Below are 24679 nucleotides of genomic sequence, written 5' to 3'. Positions count from 1 at the left end.
GACATGGTCACATGGAATGGCAAAGCCCACTGTCCTTGCTATAATTCAGCCCAGAGTTGGACAGAGCTTCCACTGGGCTGATCTGAGTCAGCAAGAGAGGCTAGGCAAGGAATCGAGGCCGTAGGCAAAGACACGGTGGTTCCTGGCAACCCCACCTCAAAACCATTCCCAGTTCACCACCAGTTCCTCCCTGCCTGTCCTGTCCCTCTCAGGAGGGCTCCTGCTGTCCCCCCACCCTCCCCACTGGCTTTTGCTGACGACTCCAGCCCAAAGTGAATTCTACAAGTCCCTCTCCGAGCTCCCGTAGCCCTTGGCCATGGCCCTGACCATGACGGCCCCTCCTATCAACAGGGAGAAACCTACTATAGGAAGTCGGGCATCTGCCCCACCTGGCACCTCCATTCCCAGCGGCATGCTGGGCTCCACCAGGACCAGAGAGTGGCTCGGGACGTGCTGGAGATGCTGCAGGTGCGTGTGGTCTTCCGTGCAGGCAGAGTCCTTTTTGTTACCCACTGTCTGCGTGGCAGAACAGAATCCACTCACGGGCTCCTGGAGGGCGAGGGCAGTGTCCGCAGAGATCGGAGCCTGGGAATGCCTCAGAAGACACATCCCCATTCCGGTCAGCAGTTCCTGGGGCTGGCGGGTCAGGAGGGCCTCAGGCCCCGCCGTGGACCATGATCTCCTGGGTCCCATCCGGCCGTCATGTCCCAAGTCCACAATGCAATCAGCACCCGGGACACTGTACTTTAGACCGGTAGTCGGCGGTTCTTGGAGTCCTTTGATATACGGAAAAGAGGTGTTGGCACTGCATTGGGCCCAGGGGGATGGGGGCAGGAAGCCAGGGTATCTCCCCAAATTTGTGTTTCTCTTGGGGGAGAGTCTCAGCACGGGAGGCGTGGAGCGTAACCAGTTTAGTGAGACTCCTAGTCCAGTCGCTAAAGAAGTAGCCGCGACTAGGAGCATCCTCAGGACCATGGACAGCTCCCCACTGAGGGAGGGCGGGTGCGGGGGTGAGGAGGGGCGAGGGGGTATCTGGGCAGAGAGGATGCTCTGCACTCAGGTCTGTGATGCACTGGGAGTGCTGAATGCATAACGGCTGGCAGTCTGCTCCGTCGGGCCTTTGGGCCCACAAGACAAGCAAGAAGGTATTTACACAGGTGCTGCTCAGATGCCCAAAGCAAGCTCTCCTCCCCAGGCCTGATCAGACAGACAGGGGCAGGTGGTCAGACAGACGGGGGGCTGGCAGGCTGGGCTGGGGCTGCAGCTCCCTGCGGGACAGTCTGGTGATGTGGGGAGACCCCGTCACCGCTGGGAGGAGCTCAGCGATGGACTCTCAGAAACGGGCAGGTGTCCAGAAGCCCAGCAGCCGGGCCATGGAACCCCAGAGTCCCTGACAGGAAACGGGGGGCAGAGTTTCAGGTGCGGGGGGAGGGCGCTGGGGGATGCTCCCGTGGGGCCTCTCCGGCGGTCTCTGGAGGGGCGGGAGGCGATCGCCCTCAGCGATATGTGTCGTAAGTGCTGGCGTCCGCCTGGCTCCGAGGGTCAGTGGCGGTCGTAGGCAGTGGCGGCCGCAGGTGGGGCAGCTCCTCGGGCCGCGGCGCTGTAATAGTATGGGGAGCCTGGGAGGGAGAGAAGACGGCACGGAGGTTGGAGGGCACCGTGGTGCCTGCAGCCCCTTCCCAGCCCCTCACCTCAGGCCAATGGTCAGAGGGCGGGAGGGGCTCAGAGCTCTGAGCAAAGAGCTCTGGGAACACCGTTGTTCAGGCAGGGCCGGGCTTCCTGGAGGAAGCGGGTCAGGCTGGGGGGCGAGGAGCCTTGGACATGGGGAGACTGGGTGTGTGAGTCATGGAGCAGAGCAGGGAGCAGCCTGCCTCCTGTGACCTGCAGACAGCTTTCTGAATAAAGCTGCCGGTGGGATTACCCTCGTGTCACACTCGAGGCCCTACGTGCTTGGTGGCCTGGCCGTGGTGCCCCAGGTTACGGACATGGGCAGCGCAGAGACCATTTCTCATGTTTCTCACTGCCCAGCATTGTTTCAACGTGTCCTGTTTGGCCCGGAGCATGAGGCCCGCCTCTCTGGGTTCGAAGCCAGAACTCGTCCTCCCAGCCTCCCTGGCTGCTAGCGCACAGGCGTATCGCCTGTCAGATAGGCTGTCTTGCCTGTGACCTCTACTGGGCAGGAACAACCTGGGGAAATGGGCTGAGAGACCCCAAGCTGGAAGTGGGCGGTAGAGGCACCGGGCTCCGGGCAGTTGGCAGGACAGAGCTCTCAAGCACGCTGGCTGCAGCAGCAGCGTAGAGCGGGCAGCTTGGGGTGCCCACCGGCAGCAGCAGGCGTGTTGGCACTAGAGCAGCCGCGGTAGTGTGGCTAGGCGTTGTTCTTGGCTAGTGCCTACCATGCCCGTGCCACGGGTCCTCCCAGAGGTTCCAGGAGCCCCCCCCCAAACCCTTTAGTACCATGGTGGGCAAACTGCGGCTCGTGAGCCAAAAATGCGTCTCTTTGGTCCCGAGTGTGGCTCTTCCACAAAATACCACGGCCTGGGCGAGTCTATTTTGAAGAAGTGGCGTTAGAAGAGGTTTAAGTTTAAAAAATGTCGCTCTCCAAAGAAATGCCAATCGTTGTACTGTTGTTATTTGACCCTGTTGACTAAGGAGTTTGCCAACCACTGCCTTAGTAGATTTGTTTTCTGCTTAAACCAGCCAAAGTGGATTCTGCTGTTTGCCACTGACAGCCTGACACACCATCACCTGGCTTTCAAAAAAAAACAGGCCAGAGCTGTTCTCCTCACCTGTGTGGTCTGAGCGTTTAGAATTCCCAAGGCTCCTTCCAGTGGAGTAGGGGTGTCGAACTCAATCAGAGAAGGGGCCAAAATCTAAAATCCAGCCTAAATCGCGGGCCGAATGGTTTACTGAACAGTCATAAACTGTCATTGTGATGGAAACGCAGGGGAGTGCAGTGATGACAGCGAGGTGCGGGCCACATTGCGAGGCCTGGCGGGACGGATTTGGCCCGCGGGCCTTGTGTTTGACACATGTGCTGTGGAGAGAGGGGGCCTCTCTTCCTTTTCGAAGTGACTGGGCCGGGGAGAGGACCACAGCGCACACGGCTATGAATATGCGTCAGGGTGACCTGAGCGTGGGACCGCCTTCCGCCCTCTGCCTGCGGCCTGACCCCCGCCAGTACTCACCTAGCAGCCCCGGGTTGGGGAACCTCCAGGAGTCGTTGTAGGAGGGGTACTGAGGGTGGCTGTAGGGGCTCCCGGAAAACTCGCTCCCTGCGGGTGACGGGGAGGGAGAGAGACAGGAGCCAGGTGTCAAAGCAGGTTCGGAACATGCCGATGGCATTTGCCTCTTACGTCAATCGCAGGTTCTTTCGTCACCAACAGAGTCAAGGCCGGTGCACACCCTTACTAAGTGGACAGCTGTCGCTGGCATTATCTGGATTCCCCCCTTTTCTGCCGGTGGAAGGGAATGCCAGCCTCTCACATGTGTGCCGCTGCTCCCTGAGGTGACCGGCCCATGGTGCAGGTGGGGAGACTGAGGCCTAGAACTCTCTCACAGAATGGCCTCAGCACACCCACCGCGTCCAAAGCCCATGTTCTCAGCCGCTCCAGGACGCCAGCGTGGACTGAGTTCCACGTCCCACGTGTGTCCTGCATGGCTCTGCACGGAGAAGGCAAAGGGGAACCTCAACTCTGGTCTGGCCTTCCGTGCTGAGAACCCAGAGGCGGCTGCACTCCGGCCTCCGCCAAAGGGAAGGTGAGACATGAGGTGGAGCCTTCGGCCAGGAGAAGGCAGAGGGCACTTCGCTGCGAGGAGAGAGACGCAGAAGTCCAGGGAGCACGGGAGAGGCAGCAGGTGGGCCCCTGGGCACCGGGTAGGGGACAGCTGTCTGCTGCTCTGGGCACGCTCAGGCAGGCGGACACCATGGGGAGGGTGAGGAGGCACGGGGGCACTCGAGGATGTTCCCTCTCGCCCCGCAGCCCACGGAGCAGGCATCTTGTGCCTGCGTTTCCCGGGCGCTTGCGTCCAGCCCCAGGAGAGCCTCCTCGCCGCCAGGCGTCTCGAGGAGGGGAGCTCAGAATTCCTCCCCTTACAACCTGCCGCCCGTCTGCTCCTGCGGCCCGCTGGGGGCTCCCCGGGGGCAGGGATTGGGCCTGACACGTTGCAGAGTCCCCCGGTGCCCGGCCCACGTTGTGTGGGAAGCTGGCGGCCGAGAGGCTTCTTACGCCCCTGGTGACAGCGCACGTGGGCCCTTCCCTGGCAGTGGTGACAGGAGTTACACGGCCCCAGGGACCACCCTCGGCCCAAACAAGCTCCCACAGATGCTTCTTTAAGGACGCCAAAGGGCCAAAGGGCAGGCGCCCTCAGAAGGACCAGCCGATGTCAGCACAGGAGCCCTGCTCGGCCCCCCGCCGCCGAGACCCAAATGCAGGGCCCGTGGGACTTGGCCGGGAGTGGCCAGAACAATGAGGCAGGCCTGAGGGGCCAGTGCCCCCACCTGAGCCCAGCCGGCTTCCTCTCCACCTCCCACTTCCACAGGCAACCACAGGCGTGCACGCACGTGCACACACACACATACACATACATACATGCACAACACACACACACACGCACACACACACACACACCATGTGCACTCCTCCCCAGACCTCTCTGGGGGCCACTCCCAGCCTGACAGGCTGAGCCTTCCAATTCTCTGTTTTTTATGCCTCAGTGGTCAGGGTGTCAGGCTCCGGCATGCTGAGGGAGAGCCTGGTGACAGTGCGGGGCTGCAGCCGCCCGGCCTCGGCACATCCATCAGCACCACGGCGCCTCCCCCCCTCCTCCTGGGGGGCCGGGCGGGGGAGCAGAGAGACGGAGCCGCGGGGAGAAGGGGGACGACTGCCCTCTCCTCCAGGCTCCAGGCGCCCCGAAGCTGCCCCATCAGAGGCACTTCCTGACAGCGCTCAGCTGGGCCCGGCCCCAGCCACATGCACGGGCCAGCCCTCCATCTTCACCTGGCACGTCACGCCCGCCTGCCGGGCCAGCTCGGGGCCACCTCTGCCAGGAGCTGGAGATGGGCCTAGAGGTGCAGTTGACCCAACACCAAGATCACACCATGAGCACCTTCTCTGATGACTGCCCAGCTCCGAGGACACCCGGGCCCTCACCTCCTCCTCCCGCCGCCCAGACCTTAGGCTTAGTAGAACCTGCTCCCCCAGAAGGCCTTGCACAGCTGGGGGGGGGGGGTGCTTTCCCCACATGGAAATCGAGGGGAGGGGCCAGGTGCCGCGTTGGGCGTCAGTGGGGCTGGGCTGAAAGAATGGGCCCCAAAAGCAGCACAGACCAGGGGTGCCGAGGCGTCAGGCACCAGGAGCCGGGAGCAGCCAGTGCTCCCGTTTCCCCCAGAAACGTCCTGGAAGGCCTGGCAGGACACGGGCTCTTCCCGGGCGGGAGTGAGGGTTTGAGACAAGCTCGTCTTGTCCAGGTGCCAGGAGATGCCAGCCAACGCTGTTGTACCTTTGCCCTGAGTAAAGGGGTGGTGGGTGGGAGGGGCACTGAGTGAGGGTAAACGAATAGGGGGTCAGAGAGCACTGAGTGAGGGTAAAGGGCTGGTGAGTCAGAGGGCACTGATTAGGGTAAAGGGGTGGGGGTCGAAGGGCACTGAGTGAGGGTAAAGGGGTGGGGGTGGGAGGGGCACTGCATGAGTAAAAGCAGGAGGTGGGGCTAGGCAGATGGTACAGGATGGGACCCCAGGACACTGGGGACTGACTCCCTGTCTCCAGCTGCCTCCACAGGACCAAGCCCAGAGGGTTGGTCCCTCTCAGGCTCATAGCCAGAATCACACCCACAGGTGTGCTCTATCCCCACTCCTGCCCACAGCTGCTTCCCCTGCAGGAGACGACAGAAATGGCTCCAAATGGAGATGAGCTAGCTGTCCAAGCCGTGCCCGGCCGGTGTGGCTCAGTTGCTTGAGCGTCAACCCTGCACCGAAAGGTCACTGTTTCAATTCCCAGTCCAGGCACATGCCCACATGCCCAGGTTTTGGGTGTGTGTGTGTGTGCCAGATGCAATGATTGCTGTTCCTCTCTCTCTCTCTCTCCCCCTCCCTCCCTCCCTTCCTCCCTCTCTCTCTCTCCCTTTCTCTCTCCCCAAAATCAATAAAAACATATAAAAAAGCCAGCGAGGTAACCAGGAAGGACTGGTTAGAATGGAAGCGGATAGGGGGCCACAAAGGATGCATTGACGTGGCTGTCCCGGAGGACGCGGCGTCGGAGATGCTCCCGGTCTCCCCTTCACTAACCGCTCAGGGATGGTGAGAAAGCCGAAGGTTCCTGAAACTCTCAGAAGTGACAGGTAAACGGCGCAGCGTAGCTCTTAATTAACCCGACACGACACCTGCCAGATGACGGGGATTTGCAGAGCACGCCGGGGGCCAGCCCCGTCTGCAGATGGGGGCTCCCACCTCCGCCCGAGACCCTGCCCGGCTGAAATTAACAGACGGAAAGTCTCTCAAAGTGACTTCCCAGCCAGGTCCCCTTTCCGAGGGGTGGACCTGGGCTTTGAGAGAAACTGTTTGCAGAAGAGGAGGAGGAGGAGGAGGAAGAGGAGGAGGAGGAGGAAGAGAAAGAGGAAGAGGAGGAGGACGAAAAGATTAGAAAGGGACCATGAGCTCTCTCAACTCCTCCCCGGGGTTTTGTAGAACTGCCCCATGCTTTCCAAATATGAATATTGTATATATATCACATATTATAGCATATATGTGTTACTACATTATGTGTATGTATAGTATAATAATTCGCATCACACACCCATATACCTATATACTCGTGTATACAGGGCAGGGCAAAAGTAGGTTTACAGTTGTTCAGATGGGAAATAGCACAAGAATTAATAAATAACAATACAAGAATCAAGTGTTCCACATGCAACGGTAAACCTACTTTTGCCCCGCCCTGTATATGGATATGCGTACACACCACACACACACACACACACACACACACACACCCTGGACTCTGAGGCTCTGCCAGAGCTCTCTGAGTGACCTTGATCAAGTCCCTTCCCACCGCGCCGTGCGTGTGGGAGAGATTTCAATAGCTGACCTCAGAGCGCTCTCAGCGCTCAGACTCTCCCTGCTCTGTCTGCACCGCCCCCAGCCCTCGCCCGGCCCCTGGAGGCCACGGCTCCCCACCCGCCTCTCTCCGGAGTGAGGCCTGTGGGCTCCCGGCGGCGAGAGGAGAGCCAGAGCGGACCCGGTAAAGGTCAGGCCTGTCAGCGCGGCCGCCCGCACACGGAGCATCGATCCGCTCCCGGGAAAAACCTCTTCTCCCACCCGCGCGGGCCGGCCTCGGAGGCCTTCAGAAAAACAGCGAAGAGAAAAACCGAGCGAGAGGGCGAGAGGGCGGGAGAATGCAGAAGGGCCTCGGGGTGTCTGTCTCCCCGGGAGAGACGCGGGCTGGCAGTCGGAGGGCGGCGCTGGGCGAACACAGCGAGCGGAGGCTGGAGGCCAGGCTGAGGCCAGCGCTGCCCGGAGCAGCCCTGGGGCGGCTGCCTGCCGGCTCTGGGCCTCCGTGTGGTCCTCTGACGAGAGGAGGCTTTGGTGCCTTCAGCCCCCTTCCTGCTGCCTGCACACAAAGACCCGAACGCAAGGCCCGTCAGGGAACTCAAGGGAAACCGCCTCACCGTCATCGCACAGCTCCCTGCCACACGCCTGCTTGAGGACAGGCCTGTTAATACTGCCTGAAGCCCGTGGTGGCATTCAAGGTCTTGCAGGGTCTGGCTCCCTAGGATTCCCCAGCCATGCTGCCCAGGGCCCCCCACCGTCCCCTGCTCCAGGCCGTTCCCCTCATGCCCTGTGGGCCCATCTCCACCCGCACACGCTGCTTCCTTCCTCCGAAATGCCGCCTTCCTCCCCTGCCTCGGGTCTAATCCCCTGGCTGGTCAGGACCCAGCTCCGATACCGCCTCCTCTAGGAAGCCCTTCTGGATTGATTGCTCCAGCTGAGAAAGAGCACTCTCTCTCTCACTGCCCCCGAGCCCGAGCCCTCCTCCACCTCTGCCCAGACTCAGGTGGTTGTAACTCACTCCCTTCCCCTTTTGGTGAGTCTGTGGGAGGAACCAGGACTGGTCACATGTGCCTGACGGGTGCCAGCAGACCCTGACCCCCACCCCGCAGCCCAGTGTCCTGCCACAGCACAAATGCCGCTGAGTGAGCGCTGCCTGTGCCGACAGGTGCTCCCTGAGCCAGCCCCTCTCATCGTCAGACGGAAACAGGTGCGAGAAAGTAGTCCGAACCCTGGTCCTGGATCTCTGAAAGAAGCACGAGACAGACAGAGGAAGGCGGAAAAACACAGGGGAAAGAGAAATGGGCTGCCTTCCCTGGAGAGCCCAGGGTGCGGGCCCCACGGGTGGAGAGGGACCCTGAATGGGTGCTCGCCCCAGGGACCAGGGCCCCCACCGGCTCTCTGGCCTCCTGTAACGTGACGACCGCAGCAAGGTCAGCGCACTCCAAAGGAGCAAGGAGGCTGTTCCGTGTCATTCTGTTCTTTTTTTTAAAAGCAAACACCGCCGATAACTTGAGCTCAAAGAGTGGGCTGCAGCTGGGCCGAAACCCTGGGGGGCTTCTCCTTAGTACTTGCTTGGCCCCGGGAAGATGCTCCGTCCAGAAACCCGAAGACTTGCTCCAAGTGACCAGAGTGTGGCCGGACGCCGCCAGCCTGCGGTCTAAGCTGCCGGGAGGCAGGTCCCGAGATTTCCCTTGGAGTAACACTGAACTGTATTCCCGAGAATATCCGACTCCCACCTCTGTGATGGATGTCTAACAAATGACCTACCTTATGCAGAGCTCAGTACTACACCCCCCCCCCCCCCCCATCCCTCAGGCCTCAGGAAACTCCCTGCATCTACGGGGATTCTTAGACTCAAAGCTAGGCATCCGGTAGCAGAAAAGGGCAAGGCAGGTGTGTGAACAGACCCGAAGATGTCCTTTGTCCTGGCTGGGGTATCCAGGAAGGCTTCCTGTAGGAAGGGGCTGTGACCTGGGCCTCAAAGGGCATGGAAGCTGTATCCTTCAGCGGGTGACTGTAGTCCGTCCCCACGCGCCTGTCACCGGTCCCGGCTGCATTCTGAGGCGTCAAAGGCACTGTCCCCGTCTGCACGGAGAGGGGCCTGGGGGCAAGGCCAGTCTCCGGCCCCTCAAGAACGGAGGCCGTTCCGCAGGACACAGTGCGCCCGAGAGCAGAACGAGCCACCGAGGCCCAGCTCTCCTCGTCCAACTCCCTGATGCGGCAACAGCCAATGGGCACTGGCGGATAACCCCCTGGACAGCCTCTGAGCCGCACCATGGGTTTTATCAGCACTAGTGAAAAGGCTGCTATCCCGCACAGGCACTGAGGGCGGCCGTGGCCGCCACTCTGTGCTGATCACTGAGGTTCCTGTCAAAGCCCCTCGGCCATTTAGCTGAGTGACCGTGAGACATCGCTTCACCCCTGAGCCTGAGTTACTGTTTGCAGTGTGGCAGGCCAGCACGCACAGGGCTAAGCCATCCCACGAGATTCCAAAGTCTCTTGTGAATCGTAAAGTGTGAGGGGCTGTTGGATGCTTCACTCAGTCCTTGGCACACAGCACGTGCTCTGCGTGACTGTTGAAAAAAAAAAAATGGATGCACTGGGGCTTGTTGTTTCTTTCTTTAAATCCTCACCTGAGGACATGCTTATTGGTTTTAGAGAGAAGAGAAGGGGGGGGGGAGAAAGAGAGAGGAGAGAGAGAGAGAGAGAGAGAGAGAGAGAGAGAGAGAGAGAGAGAGAGAGAAACATCAATCAGTTGCCCCACCCCCCACCCAAGTGGGGATCGAACCTGCATCCTTTCAGTGCACGGATTGACACCCCAACCAAGTGAGCCCAGACAGGACTGGGGCTTGTTTGTTAATGAAAGTTATTCCCACTTCCCCTTTTTTCCCCAACAGGTTCTCCAACTTCTTTATTTCAGGGAGCGTCTTAAACTACCTGTCCCTGTAACGGTGATCGTGAGCCTGTCCCTCCGGGCGGGGTGGGAAGTAGACGGGATCGGGTTCCCATCTTTCTGCCGCTGGGAATACCCTTTCCCCTTCCCTCCCGCCCGAGCGACCCCTGGCTGGCTCACGTGAGACCAGCCCAGTGCCCCTTTACCGTGTTCCATGAGGCCTTTTGTGGGCAAACGGACGATTCCCACCCGGCTGCCCATAAAGCTGAAACAAGCCCCCAGCTCCCGCCCAAAACACTGCCCAGCCCCCTCCAGCGCCGAGGCCCTCCAAACCTCCCGCTCCCCGAGCCTCGGGGCCTCCTCTCAGCCTCAGGTTACTTTTCTGTGGCCTAGACCTTGGTCTGTTCCTCAGAGCAGCCAGGGGTCCTGTCTTCCTCTGAAGAAATCGCCTCCCCCCCCCCCCCCCCCCCCCCCAGCTGGGCCCTGCTCGGCCAGGAGTCCGGAGCGTCTCCGCCGCTGACTAATGAAAGGGAGGTGATGGTGTCGCACCTTGCTGGGAAGTCGCGGAGCTAGCCCCGACCTGTGCCGCCTGCCATCAAATTTTAATGCTGCTGCTGACATGTTTATGGAACGCCTCACCCAGCGTGTGTGAGAGGACCGGACAAGATTTACCACCACAATTACCACCTCGGTGCCCGGGCTCCGCTGTGCGCCGGGAGCTCAGCACAGGAGCCCCGGTGCGCCCCGAGGAACGCGCTCCATCCCACACCCCCCTCCCGCCCCCCAGCACCGGGGCCGGGGGAGCGGAGATGAATCAGACACGGTTCCTGCCCGCCGAGAGCCCGCAGTCTGCGGGAGGGGACGGCACACACATACGTTACCGATCCCCGGGGGCTGGGGGCCAGGCTGGGATACAGGCAGGAGAGGCAGCCCGGGCAGAGGAGGGCTGGGGACCTTATGTCTCCCTCAAAGCCAGAGCGCCAAGAACGAGGTTGCTCTGCTGGGCCATCTGGCAGCGCCAGCGCTGCTGCCCGCTCCCCGGCCTGGAAGGGCTCCGAGCCCCCCCCCCCATCCCCCACTGCTGGCCTCGGGGTCTCAGCAGCACCCTCTCCTTCAGGACCTGCACCCCCGTTAGTCCTTGGGGTGCCCTCTCTGGATGCAGCCTCCCAGCTCCTCACCCTTCGTCACCAGGTCAACAGCCCCTTTCTCTTTCCGTGGTGCTGCTCTCCCACAGCGGGGCCGCCCGGAAGGCAGGAGGCACGCACAGTGGCCCAGGCCGGCGGTTCTCAGCCCTTGCTGCCCATGAGGATCCTCTTAAAACTCCCCAGAGGACCAGGCCACACCTCTGGGAGTCAAAACGTGTGAGGGCTGTCCGGTGCTTAACAGTCCTTGGCACACAGCACAAGATCTGTGCGAGACTGCTGGAAATGCACTGGGGCTTATTGCTTTCCCAAATCCTCACCTGAGGACATGCATATTGATTTTAGAGAAAGGGAAAAGGGGAGAGAGAGAGAGAGAGAGAGAGAGAGAGAGAGAGAAGAGAGAAGCGAGAGAGAGAGAGAGAGAGAGAGAGAAAGAGCGCACGGGAGAGAGAGAAAAGAAGAAAAGAGAGAGGGAGCGCGAGAAAAAGCAGGGAGAGGAGAGAGAGAGAGAGAAAGAAGGAGAGCGGAGAGAGAGAGAGTAGAGCGAGAGAGTAGAGGAAGAGAGGGGAGAGAGGAGAGAGAGAGAGAGAGAGAGAGAGAGAGAGAGAGAGAGAGGGAGGGAGGGAGAGAAACATCTGTCAGTTGCCTCCCATACACACTCGGACAAGGGATGGAACCTGCAGCCATTTAGTGAACAATATTGAAGCCGAGTATCATAAAATCAGCACCTCTGGCTGGGGGCAGGGGGCAGTATTTGTCCAAACTTCTGAGCTGCTCCCCCGGGCAGCCGCCAGCATTACTCCGTGAGCTTGAGAAGGCGCCTGTTCTGTGGAGGGAGCTGAGCCAGGCCCCCCCCCCCCCCCCCCGCCCCCAGCCCGGTCCTCACAGCTACCAAGGCCGAACCTGGAGGCAGGAGCCCCGATGAAGTCCCACCTGCACCACAAAGTTATGGGCCAAGGCCCTTCCCCAGCCCAGGCCTCAGTTTCCCCCGGAGTGCAGTGAGCAGGTCAGCCCTGACGTTGGCTGTGCTGATGGAGATCTCTCCTCTCCTAAACCGAACGCCCATCTGTGTTTTCTGGGACCGGCCCCGTGATCTGGCTGAGAGGTGGCTTTGTAGGGGGGGACCTGGGAGGAGAGGGGGTGTGATATTTTGGGGGGCCAAGAAAGGAAGAGTGGAGAAGCCTCCTACAGGAGCAAATGCAGGGCCAGGTGGGGGTGAGCCCACAGGGGTGCTGGGGAGCCCGGTGTGTGTCCGTCTCCAGGCCAGGCACACCGCAGTCACTATTTCACCCACCCGTTCATTTCCCAGGATATTCACTGAGGGCCAGGCATTGTTGCAGACACAAACCAGACAAGGTTCCTGCCCTAGTGGAGCTTGTATGTTAATGGTACAGACGACAGACGAGACACATACATAAAAATAAAGCAGACAGTGTGTGGTAAGGAGAAAACATAGAGCAGTAAAATGTTAGGTAGAGGGGCTAGGGGTGGCTTCACTGAAAAGGTGACTTTTGAACACAGAGATGGAGGAAGTGAGAGTGAGTATGTGAATATCTGTCAGAGGGCACTCTAAACAGAGGGGGCAGCATGTGCCAAGGCCCTGAGGCAGGAGTGGGTGGTGTGCTGGAGGAGTGAGGGGTGGATGAGGCGGTCTGTTGGCTGGAGAGAAGTGGGGGGTGGAGAGGTAGAAGATGAGGCCAAGGAAAGGAGAATAAAGGCGGAGATCACGTATTGGCCTCTCCTCTGAGTGAGCAAAGAGGGACATGACCTGGCTCAGGTTTTAACAGGCTCCCCCTGGCTGCTAGGCTGAGAATGTGCTAAAAGGGACAGGAGTGGCAGTCGGGAGACCAGTAAGGAAGCTGCTGCAAACATTTATTGAAAGACTGACCTACCCACAGAGTGAGCACCTCTGGCCATGGAGCCTAATGCCTCGAGGTTGGGAAGGGTCAGCTGTGTGGCCTTGCAAGCAGGTGGTCCGCTGGTCAAAGCCAAGGACTCTCACGGAGGGAGGCCAGATGGGGCGGTTGGGTGGAGGGGAAAGTGCCTTGGGGTCTAGTCCTGGCTCTGCATGACCTCGGGACAGGCCCTTCTTCCCCCTGAGCCTGTCACAGAAGTGAACACCACGGTGCCTCCGGGTTGTGGTGAGGATTCTGACAGCATGGATGCACCTACTGTGTGTAAACTGAGGAGGGGGTGGCAGCAGGAAGTGGTCCTGCCTGGTCCTGCCACACACCAGGAATGCTGGAGGGAGAGGCATCCCATCTCTCCACTAGGGGGAGCCAGGGCGATTCTTCCTGGAGCAGAAATGCAGTCTGCAGGCCCCAGCGGGGCCTCATCCAGGGAATGTCAGGAGTCCCCTGGGGTGGGAATGGACGTGTCCCTGAGCTGTCCTCAGAGTGTCTGCCTGGATCCGGTGTTGGCAGGACCTGCCCGACGGCAGCTGTGGAGAGGGTGGTACGTGGAGACCTAAAGTCCCACCAGGCTCGTGCCAGGGTCCCAAACAAACCAACCAAAGAGCAGGTGAGAAGGAAAAGCCACACGGAAATGCAAGACACCCCTGGCTCAAGGCGTTTGGTCTGAAGCAGGCAGGCTGGGTGGCTTTTAGTTCATTCCTGCACATCTGTGTGTGAGTGTGTGTGTGTCTTTGTGCGTGTATCTGTGTGTGAGTGTGTGTGTGTCTTTGTGTGTGTATCTGTGTGTGTGTGTGCTTGTGTGTGTCTGTGTATGTGTCTATGTATGTGTGTCTGTGTATGCCTGTGTGTTTGTGTGAATGTTTGTGTATGTATGTGTGTCTGTATATCTCTGTATGTTGTGTGTGTTTGTGTGAGTGTGTGTGTGTGTGTCTCTATGTGTGTGTCTGTGTATGTCTGTGTGAATGTGTGTGTCTGTGTGTGTGTCTGTGTCTATGTATGTGTGTCTGTGTATGTCTCTGTGTGTATGTTTGTCTGAATGTGTGTGTATGTGTGTGTGTCTGTGTATGTCGCGTGTGTGTGTATGTCTCTATGTGTGTGTCTCTGTGTGTGTTTGAATGTGTGAATGTGTGTGTGTGTGTGTGTGTCTGTGTATGTCTCTGTGTGTGTTGTGTGTGTGTCTGTGTCTATCTATGTGTGTCTGTGCGTGTGTGTGTGTGTGTGTGTGTGTTTATTTTCCCTCCTGGCCCACACGTTATTCTGTGTGGCTTCTCCAGCCGTCACGGAGCATCTGCCCGGTGCCCGGCTCTGTGCTGGGGCGGGTGGTACAGTGGAGGCTCGGACTCAGGAGCCCCCTCTGCTCTCCAGGCAGCCAGGAGCTGCGGGGCTCTCATCTCTCCCCTTATTGAAAGCCAAAGAGACCCAGAAAGACTCCCTAACACAGGCAGAGGGGGCAGGGCGCTGCATGGGGAGGGCAGGCTGCTCACCGCAGAAGGACCGCCAGCCGTGGGCGTGCCGGGCTGAGATCCAGCCTGGCCCCCACTCCCCAGCCCTGAGTCCCCGTGTGGCTGCGTCCCCTCCTGGGGGGAAGGAGCAAGGTCCTGAGTGAGAGCCCGGGAAACCTCAGGTAAGCCCTGTGGCTTCGCCTTTCTCCCACAGTCCTCTTCCCTTCGCTGGCACACGTCGGGGGACGTAAGGATGGCTACAGTGCATCCCCACAGGCAGGCGCACCTGGCCCCCGGGGCTCCCATTCCTGGGCACGGAGAGAGGCACAGCCTGCCTGTCAGGCGGCATCGCAGTGCCCGTCCCTGGCAGAGAGGAAGCGGGGACTGGCTCTCGGGCGCCTGCGTCTTTGGTGTTGGAAGGGCTCTGGGGCGAGCAAGTCTGACTCTGTTACCCTGTGTGAGCCTCTGGCTCTGTGAAACGGGGTAACACCCACTCTCGCTCGGTGGGGTTCCTGCGAAGAGCAAGCAGCTTGGGAAATGAAAGGTGTTGGCACAAGGCCTGCCTTACGGAAGTTCCCACTAAGGTGACCAGACGTCCTGCTTTTGGCGGGACAGTCCCGATTTTTAATAATTTGCCCCACATACTGCGGCGTTTTTTAAAAAAAAAGTCCCGATTTTTGGAAAGACCAAAAATCTTTCCAAAAATTGGGACTTTTAAAAATATATATATTTTATTGATTTTTTACAGAGAGGAAGTTGAGAGAGATAGAGAGCTAGAAACGTCAATGAGAGAGAAACATTGACCAGCTGCCTCTTGCACACCCCCTACCGAGGATGTGCCTACAACCAACGTACATGCCCTTGACCGGAATCGAACCTGGGACCTTTCAATCCGCAAACCGACGCTCTACCGCTGAGCCAAACTGGTTTCTGCAAAAATCAGGATTGTTTTAAAATGCCGAGGGATGCGGGACAAACTGTTAAAAATTGGGACTGTCCCACAAAAGCCGGACGTCTGGTCACCCTACACCAGACGTCAGTTCCGGGCCTCCTCCTCCCTCCCATTCTGGCCCGCTCTGGAGGAAGGCCATGAAGATGCCTCCGCCATAAACACTCAGAGCCTGAGGTCCAGAGGGGGGCGAGGTGCCTTCCCCAGAGGCTAGCAAACCTGGAGGAAGACCAACCCAAACCGAGGTGCTGGGTCCCGGTCCCAGGGGCCCTGCCTGCAGCACACACCCCAGCCTCCCCAGTTCTTCTTTGCAACAGGAGGGCTCCTGGAGGACTTGGCAGCGATGGTCAGGGTACTCGGGGAGGAGAGAGGGGGTATGTTAGAGTCAACCCTGGAGTACAAAGCAGGGGAGCAAGGCAGGCTTTGACCTTGCTCCTTATGGACGTGCAAGTGGGAGAAGATACCCCAGAGTCCCCACAGGGACACTCAGCACCCACTGCTCACAGGACCCCTGTGCCCCAGCCAGACCCTGAGGTGGAGGCCAGCCCTCCACCCTCTCTGCCCCATTGCCTCGGTTCGGCCTGGGCTGGTGGACCTGGGCCCCAGCCAGCCTCCCGCACCAGCCCGCGCGCCCGCCTGCCTCCTCAGCCTGGCCGGCGCGGTGGCAGGCCCTGCCGGCTCCCCGGGGAGGCCGCTGCCCGGCCTGATGGCGCTGACGAGGGAGGGAGGCCGCCAAGCTGTCAGTCTGGAGGTGCCCCTCGGAGCCCCTCCTGGCTGGAGCGAGGAGGGTGGGCCGGTGCCGGCGCTGGGCTGTCAGGGCCTTCACGGAGACAAGGCCAGGGAGGCGCTGCCTGACAGCTCGCCCACCGAATTAGGACCATTTGCATGCTAATTTCCAGCGCTCCGACGGGCTGGCGTGCCGGCTGGGTGTGCGGGGTGTGCAGAGAGAGGCGCGGTGGCCTCCCCACCCGCGACGGAACAATGCCTGACTGATCTAGCTGCGTTAACGAGCAAATTATGGTAATTTTGTTATTACAAATGCATAGAAATTTCCAAAGCAGGCAGCCATTCCGGGCAGCTCCCCGCTCCTCCTCGCTCCTAAATGCCGAGCCCCCTGCTTGTCCACGGGGCCCGGCGCCCACTCTGGGGATGGCGATTCGCGGGGCCCAGGCTTCCCTGGGAGCCTCCCGGGGAGACCCGGTGTGAGCTGGCCTCAGGCCAGAGCATCCCTTCCCATCAGCAATCGGACTCCTGTCTCCTGCACCCCACAAACCTTCCCTTCCGCTGCTTCCCCCGCCTCCCGCCGCCCCCCAGAGTCCTGGGCCTAGAAATCCCACAAGCCACCACATCCAAGCTGGTTTCTTTCCATTCTGAGCAGGTAACATGGGCGATTCTCCCCATAGATACTCCTGGGTCTTGCGAAATTCAATTATTTCTGTGCTCAGCTCTCAGAAGGAGCTCGGGGACTGTCTGATGACTGACTGAATGAACAAGTGAAGGAAGAAGAGAGGGAGGAAGGAGAGATGTGAATAAGGGAGGGAGGGGAGAGAGTACTAAAGAGGGAGAGTGGGAAGAAAGGAAGGGAAGGAAGGAAGGAAGGAAAAAAGAAAGGAAGGAAGGGAAGGAGTGAGAGAGGAAGCCAGAACCCATCCCACAAATGAGGACAATTAAGAGGCTCCACCCCGTCAGCTCTCTGGTGGTGTCACTGATCCAAGACCTAACCAGAGGAGCTCATTTGGCCCCTGACAACGCCCTATGGAGTCTGTCACTGTCCTCTGTCAGAAATCAAGATGTCTCCCAGCTTTTCTGGTGGCCTTTTTGATTAAAAGTATGACTTTGGAAGTGTGCTCTGGAACATACCCGGGCAGAAACTATTTCCAGGAACGTGAGCTGCTCCCAGCAGCGAAGCCTGGGCAGGTCCAGGCACAGGGCCCTCTCCGAGCCCAGGGTGGGTGGTGGGAGCCTGTTTGCAGCCAGGCCCCTCGTGGGTGGGACCAGCAGCTCCCCCGGACCTCTCGGTGTGACCCAGTGGCGGGCCTCCTGTTCGATGACAGGGCTTCAGGTCGGGGCTGAATGCTATTAAAAGGTTAAGAAGTGGCCTCAATGCCGAAACCGGTTTGGCTCAGCGGTAGAGCGTTGGTCTGTGGACAGAAAGGTCCCAGGTTCGATTCCGGTCAGGGGCATGTACATTGGTTGCCAGCACATCCTCGGTAGGGGGTGTGTAAGAGGCAGCTGATCGATGTTTCTCTCTCATCGACGTTTCTAGCTCTCTATCTCTCTCCCTTCCTCTCTGTAAGAAAAATCAATAACATATATATATATATAGATATATATAGATATACATATATATATATATGAATGAAGCGGCCTCCAATCATTTTGGAAGTCAGTGGGGAATGAACCACCAATTGCAGAGAAGCACCACGCCAGGGAGGGTCTACGCCAGGTGATGGAGGAAGCTGAGCTCACAGACAGGCGTGGGGAGCAGAGACCTGAGCGCCAGTGGAGGCTTCAGAACCTCAGCCGGGCCACGGCTGGATTTTCCTATTGGTCTGGTGTTCCAACTGGGCCACACCTCCCAGGGAGAGAAAACTCTCATCCCTTCCTGCCCAGCTCCTGACCCTGGGGAGCAGCAGAGAGCGGAGGGCCTGGGCCTTGGCATGGCCTGTGGCGGGCGCTAGGGTAGACCCTCCTGCACCCCAGGAGATGCTTTGCAGCTGGCGAGGTCCCAGAAGCACACGAGAGAGCGGGGGTGGGGGCGAAGGTGGGCGTAGGGGCGTTGATATTTCCCACTAGCCCAGAGGGGACAACAGGGCAGCAAGAGGCCCAGCCTGGCTCTTTCTCTGACACGCCGTGTGATCCTGAACAAGTCCTTTCCTCGACCTCATCCGTACGCTCCCAGGCTGAGGTCTAAACAACGGTAGTGTCCAGCCTGGTCCACCCAGGACGGGAGAAGGAGTGGCTGTAGGGTCCCCTGTGAGGTGAGAGTTAGAACAGACCCCTCCGCACACCACACTGATGCACCCTAGGTCTTCCGTGCTTCTCCTTCAGGCAGATTCCCCGAAAGCCAAGGGCAAGGCCCTCAGCTGGACCCTCTGCTTAGTCCCTGCCTCGGCTGCTGTCCCATTACCTGCTCCACATCCCCCCAGAAAACGTCAAAACGTCCTGCGCTGTGGGTGGCCCCTGTCTGGTCTCTAGCTTCCAATGCCCTTGCAGCCTTTTTTTTTTTTTTTTTTTTTTTTGTCTCTGGCTCCTTGTTGGGGAGTTCTCTTCCCCAGAGTTCCCCACCAAAGTGTTCCCAGAAAGCCTGCCTGCTCACAAAGCCCGAGGGAAAGGAAGTTGCAGGGACAGAGGGGATCGGCTGCGATCTGAGACTCCGCTGTGCAGACCCGGGCCTCCCGGGCCTCCCAGGCCTCCGCGCTGCCCGGGCAGCCGCTTCTCCTGTGTCACACGGAGGAAGCGATCTCTAGACGTTAGCGTGGCATTCCTGAGAGCCGCGCTCCGAGTTGGCAAAGCCCCCCGCGTGCCATCTGCGTCGGACCGCTCGCTGGCTGCCTGACCTCCCCCAAATCGCTCCTCCCCGGCCTCCGCTCCCACCTCCGGGAAGTGGGACACACAGCCATGCCCTCCGAGCACGGCAGCGGGGACCCTCTGAGGTCCTACCCCCCAGAGGCAGGACCTCAGCACGGCCATTGCCATCGAGCATCCTGCCCGGGCAGGGCCGTGCCCACAGCACCCGTGACCCGAGCCCGCTCTTTGGACGAGAGGACTGGATGGCACAGCTGTCATTTTCACATGTCCTTCCCGCCCTCTGGTATCCCTCTTGCTTCTTTGGACTCCACGCCTTTCCTCTTCCCTCCTCTCTTTCTTCCACCCCGGATCCGCGTCCCCCCGACCCGGGTCCTTTATCTGTGCCGCGGCACATAGACTCCTTATAAAGAAAATTCATTTGTTCAGGGTCACCGCGTGGTTTTTCATTAAAAACAAATTACCCGCATTCAGGGAGGACATCTGGGCTTCGCGGGGCCCGCTAATGACTATATTTCCAGCCTCCCGGCCCGGTTGGGCTCCCCGTGCCTGTCACCCCGCGTTCTCGGCCCCCGGAGGACAATGAGAATGACAGTCGAGTGAAAGGGAAAACATGAGGGATGAGGGCGAGAGGCGAGTCCCCCGGGAGGGGAAGGAGGGAAAAGTGAAAAAAAAATAAATAACTCAAACGGAGGGTAACAAGGGCCATTGTCTCGGCGTCTTCCAGAGGAGCCCGAGCAAATATTGGAGGAGCGAGCGGGGGGCGTGGAAGCCGGCTGAAGCCTGTTTATTGCACAGCTGGACTCTGGGCCTGGGCTCTGCACTGGACAGGGAGGGAGGGGGCACCCTCACATTCAAATGAAAGCCACCTGCATGCACTGAGCGCCTGCTGCTTGCTGCTGGGCAGGTGATCTGAGCCCTGGACCCTGCAGGGCGCTGTCTCCTCCCAGGGCGCTAACCAGGACTCAACCCCATAACCAGGGCGAAAGGCCACCCAGCAGGCTAGGAAGACCCTCTGGCAAGAAGTGGTACTCAGAAGCAATGCAGAAGGGAGCCCCTAAACCCTGGGGTGTGGGGGTGAGGCTGCTCCGCTGTGTTCTGTGTGGCCGGTGCTGCGGACAGCGCCCCTGGGCTGCAGCCTGTGGCCAGTCCTGAGGGCTCACCTCCTGGAAGCTGGCTTGACTGTCAGGACGTGGGGCCCGATGCCCAGCAACGTCACCCGTTCTCCTCAGGACACCCACACTCCGCACCTGCACCCTTCTCCCTGCCCCGGGCCAGCCTGCCCCTGCTTCACTGCCCTCGTCACAGCCCGGAAGTGAAGGGAACCGGAAACCACTTGCTGAACAGAGGTGGCAAGGAGCCCTCCACTCTGCCAGGAGGTGACACCCGCAGGCAGGGACGTCACAGACTGAGAAGCCCTCGGATGCCAGGACCAGAAGGCCCCCTGCAGAGCATCTAATCCCATCTCCCGAGCTCCTGCCTCCTGTTTTAAGAGAGAGCAGGAGGTTCCAAGGCCATGTCCCCCGGCAACGCTCCAGTGCAGGGGTCCTCAAACTTTTTAAAGTGGGGGCCAGATCACGGTCCCTCAGAGAGCTGGAGGGCCGGACTATATGAACTACTAATTCCTACTGTAACACCTCGGCTGCGCTCACTGCCCAAAAAACCTGGCGGGCCGGATCAGACTCCTCTGCGGGCCGCATGTGGCCTGCGGGCCGAAGTTTGAAGACCCCTGCTCCAGTGGAACCTTCACGCTTCCGGCATGCTTTCCATCTCGAAGTCGTTGCTTTTGCAACTGTTTTCTTCCCAACGCAGCAAACGTCTCATCCGAGTCCCTCCAGTCCCAGAGTCACTTCAATGCAAGGTTCCCGGAGCCGGTCACATAGACCGTCCAGGCCCTCATGCTCCATCCTGGGAGGCACAGCAGCTTCGCCTCTGACCCCATCCGCAGCAGAGCCTGCCACCTGTCAAGGCTGCAGTTTGTACCGCCTCAGGCCCCAGAGGTGTCCAGGGGTGAGGCTTCAGTGCTGGAGGAGGCCCAGCCTGCCCTTCCCACTGGTCCCTGTCACCACCCCCAATGCTTTGGTCACACCCTGATGCCCAGGTCGATTTTTTTATGTTTCCCCAATTAGACTGTGAGCTCCCTGAGGGCAGGAGCTGTGTCTGTAACACCACTCCTAGCTCGGAACTAGCACCCAGTGTCTCTTAGGAAATATTTGAAGGATGAATGAACGAACAAATGAACAGCCACCTGCCCTTTCATCCTAGCCGGGCCTGGCATTCCTGGGGTCATTTCCATGTTCCTGATGTGGCAGAGTGACTGGAGGCCACTAGAGGGCAGCAAAGAGTCAGAAACGATCAACAGGTAGGAGACCTCTGTACCACCCCTGGTCCACCCGCCCAAGGAGGCTCAGAGTGGAAACAACAAGCCAGATCATACATTGGGGTTCTGGATGAACTCGGCCACAATCCAGGCTTTCGCTTCCCAGCCTGGTGCTGAGGCCCCAGCCCCCAAGCCTGATGCTCAAAGTGGGGAGGGGCTTAAGGTGGGCAAAGAAATCCACATCTCCTCTCCAGACCTCAGGGCCTGCCCTGCCTCACGGGGCAGGGCCTCAGTTACTGCAGGCAAGGCAGGCTCAGAGAGGTCTTGGAGCTAAGCAATGGTGAAGCTATACGCCTTCCATGGTACCCCCCACTTCTCCTGGGGCAACTCCACAGCTCTCCCTCTCTCTGGGCCAGACCCTCCCCTGCACTCCCGACCTGCTTTGCCATTGTCTGCAGAGGGACCTCACCCGGATGTCTGCTTGGCCTCCATAAGGTGACAAGTCCCAAACCTAATCGTGCTGACCACCAGCCTTCTCCTCAATCAGGCCCGTTTCCGGCCAACCCCATTCACCCAGCCTGGGCTGGCGGCCCTGCCCCCACCCGTGCAAACCCACTCCAGCCACTGCCTCCCTTCAGATGGCCAAGGACACCTGTCACAGCCCAGCTTAAGGTCCCCCCACCCCTTCTCCAAGCGACCTTTCTCAATCAGACCACCCCAGGTGCCTCTCCGCTTTCTCAGGCCTGCAGCATTCAACATCTGCCCCATTCCTGCCTGGAAACACTCTTGTTTGTGCCTGGGTTCTTAATTGCCACTCCCACTGATCCATGGGGTATGAGCTCCACTGGGCAGCCCTCGATTTAATGCCAACTCGGCCAGGCCAGCTTTAGGCATGCCAGCTAGGCTTGTCTTCTCACCACTACACCCAGCTCAATCTCTGATATACACAGTCCGATATTATAAGGAACACCAACATGGCACTTAATGTGTGCCAGGCAAAGTTCTAAGGCTTCTTACAGATTTTTACATCACTGCATGCTCACTGTTTTTTTTTTAGTTTTTTTTTTTTAATTGATTTCTTACAGAGAGGAAGAGAGAGGGACAGAGAAAAACATTGATGAGAGAGAATCATTGATCAGCTGCCTCTTGCACACCCCCTACTGGAGGTGTGCCTGCAACCAAGGTACATGACCTTGATGGGAATCGAACCTCAGGCCGACACTTTATCCACGGAGCCAAACCGGTTTCAGCTGCATGCTCACTCTTATTACCATCGCCCCATTTCATCAACGAGGAGGAAACCAGGGCGCAGAGAAGTTATATAACGTGCACGCGTCACACAGCCAGTGAGGAGCAGGCGGTGACTCAGAACCAGGCAGAGCCCATGCTCCCGATCACCCAGCCTCCGTTTCACCAGGCCGCTGCCCAGCACCCTCGCTGCTGCACCAGCATTGGGCTGAGCTCTGGCTGCAGCCCCGCCCAAAGCACTCCTTCTTATTTCTACTGGGCCGGGCCCTCGGCCAGGAGCTGGGGCACGGAGGTGAACAGGCAGACACAGCCTGTGGCCTGCACAGACCCGAGGGGGAGGCACACACGGACGGAGTCACGCACCCGTTGGGATCCTTCCCTTGTGCTTAGGATCACGACTGGGAAGAACGGGACACGGCAGGAGAGGCGTGGTGGGGGTCCCGGCCGAGAAGGCGTGGTAGGCCGAATAACAGCCCCCAACACAGCTGTCTGCGTCCTCACCCGGGACCCGTGAGCATGGGAGGGCAAAGGGGAATTAAGGTTACTAATGAGCAGACCTGGAGATAAGGAGATTATCCTGGATTACCCAGGTGGGGCCAATAAAACCCCAAGGATCCTTATGAGTGGAAGAGGGAGGCAGGAGAGAGAACCAGCGGCAACCCTGGGCTGAGGATAAAGACTCAGCCCAATGTCAGCTTTGAAGATGACGATGAAGACAGGGCTGTGAAGCAAGCCACCTGGGCAGTGTCTACCCGCTGGAGGAGGAGCACAGCCCGGCCTGCACTGGGGCCTTCGCCCTGTGACCCTGACCTCCAGGACTGAAAGGCGGTAGATTTATCTCGTTTTAAGTCGCTTGTTTGTGGCAACTCACTTCAGCAGCGACAGGAAACAGATACATGTTGGGTCAAAGGGAAGACCCCTCTGAAGGAGGAGAAGCCCACAGGGATGAGGGGGGCAGGGCAGGCTGGGCCAGTCACATGGGGACAGCGGGGCGGGGACGCGCCCTGGAAGCAAAGGGACTCACACCTGTCTCTCCTTCCTCCTGCCAGGATGCCGCGGGCCTGTCTCTGCTCGCCTCGTGCTGCTGTTCCAGACCTCCTCACTGGCCCAAGCTCCTGCTCCACCCTCACCCTCACCCTCACCCTCACCTCCTACTGTCAAGAAAATAAAAGTTGTCAGTTTATTAAGCAATGTAATTGAAAGGCACCTAGAAATGATGTGTCCCAATCCATGGCAAGTAGAGTGCCAGGACTGGAGGGACCCACCATACTTCTGTCAAATAGCATCTTGTCAGTTGTAGCCCTGGCGGACCTCCCTCCCTTAGCAAACACCCACAAAAGGACCTACTCTGTGCTAAAGGTCCACGAAGGGTGCAGAAGACAAGTAAGGCAGAGGGCCTGGTCCTCAGAGAGGTCACTTCCCAGTAGCATAGCTAGCTGGACCACAAGCACAGTGGGCCGTGTGGCACCACAGAGCCAAATGGAAGGCTCTGTCCCCAGAGGAGGCCACGCCAGAAGACTTCCTGGGCCCGGTAAGATGCACAGTAAGATACACTGGGTCCTCACAGGCTGCGGCAGGAAGTGGTCTAAGCGGAAGGCACAGAAGCGAGAGGGACGCGGACCAGGAAGAGTGAGCTGTGCTGGGAACCAGGAGCGGTCAGGGCTGGGGACAGGCTGGGAAAGGGGGCCGGCCGGAAAGGCAAGCTGAGGCCAGACCACAGAGATGCCAGGATGGCAGGCCAGGCACCCGCGCTGCTGGAAGGCGGCCATCTTTGCTGCGAGCCAACCCTGGGACAGTTCCCGCAACGACCGTGCGTACGAGCCCGCGTTGTCCCTGATGCCATCCAAGAGGCACGTTTGGAAATCATGTCAGAGACAGTCCCAAAGCCGGGACAGTGATTCGGACACCGAGGGACAGGAACCAAGCACCATGCCCACCACGTATGGACTCCCGGCCCTCACAGCGCTGGGGTTTGTGAGAAGACAAGAAAAGGAGAAAAGAGACGGGGAGGGGAGAGACATGCACACGAGGACGCTGTGTCCTCACCCTGCCTCCACTTTGGAAACAACCTCAGGGACCACGCCCTGGGCCAACCCTGTGGCAGCCCCTGCCTGGCTGCTGCCAACCTACATGGGCGAGGAGCTGCCCTCAGCTCCCGCCGGGGCTCGGTCGGGCCCATGGCCATGTGTATTT

General features: G+C 59.3%; 1 protein-coding gene across 2 annotated transcripts in view; it reads right to left on the bottom strand.

The window, feature by feature from the left end:
- Positions 1 to 1005: 1005 nt before the first annotated feature.
- PAX5 (paired box 5) overlaps positions 1006 to 24679 on the bottom strand; it is a 144946-nt gene continuing 121272 nt past the window's right edge. For both annotated transcript variants that reach the window (XM_036433351.2, XM_045579997.1), the window contains exons 9-10: positions 3189 to 3275; positions 1006 to 1619 (exon numbers count right to left, since the gene is read on the bottom strand). In XM_036433351.2, coding sequence (XP_036289244.1) covers positions 1543 to 1619; positions 3189 to 3275 — 164 coding nt within the window. In that variant the 3' untranslated portion in view covers positions 1006 to 1542. The remainder of the gene's footprint in view (positions 1620 to 3188; positions 3276 to 24679) is intronic.

The sequence above is a fragment of the Pipistrellus kuhlii genome, unplaced genomic scaffold (assembly GCF_014108245.1).
Source record: "Pipistrellus kuhlii isolate mPipKuh1 unplaced genomic scaffold, mPipKuh1.p scaffold_m20_p_12, whole genome shotgun sequence".
In the NCBI taxonomy this organism is placed as follows: Eukaryota; Metazoa; Chordata; class Mammalia; order Chiroptera; family Vespertilionidae; genus Pipistrellus; species Pipistrellus kuhlii.
The sequence above is the reverse complement of the archived record's forward strand: the minus strand, read 5'-3'. Positions and strand labels throughout refer to the sequence as shown.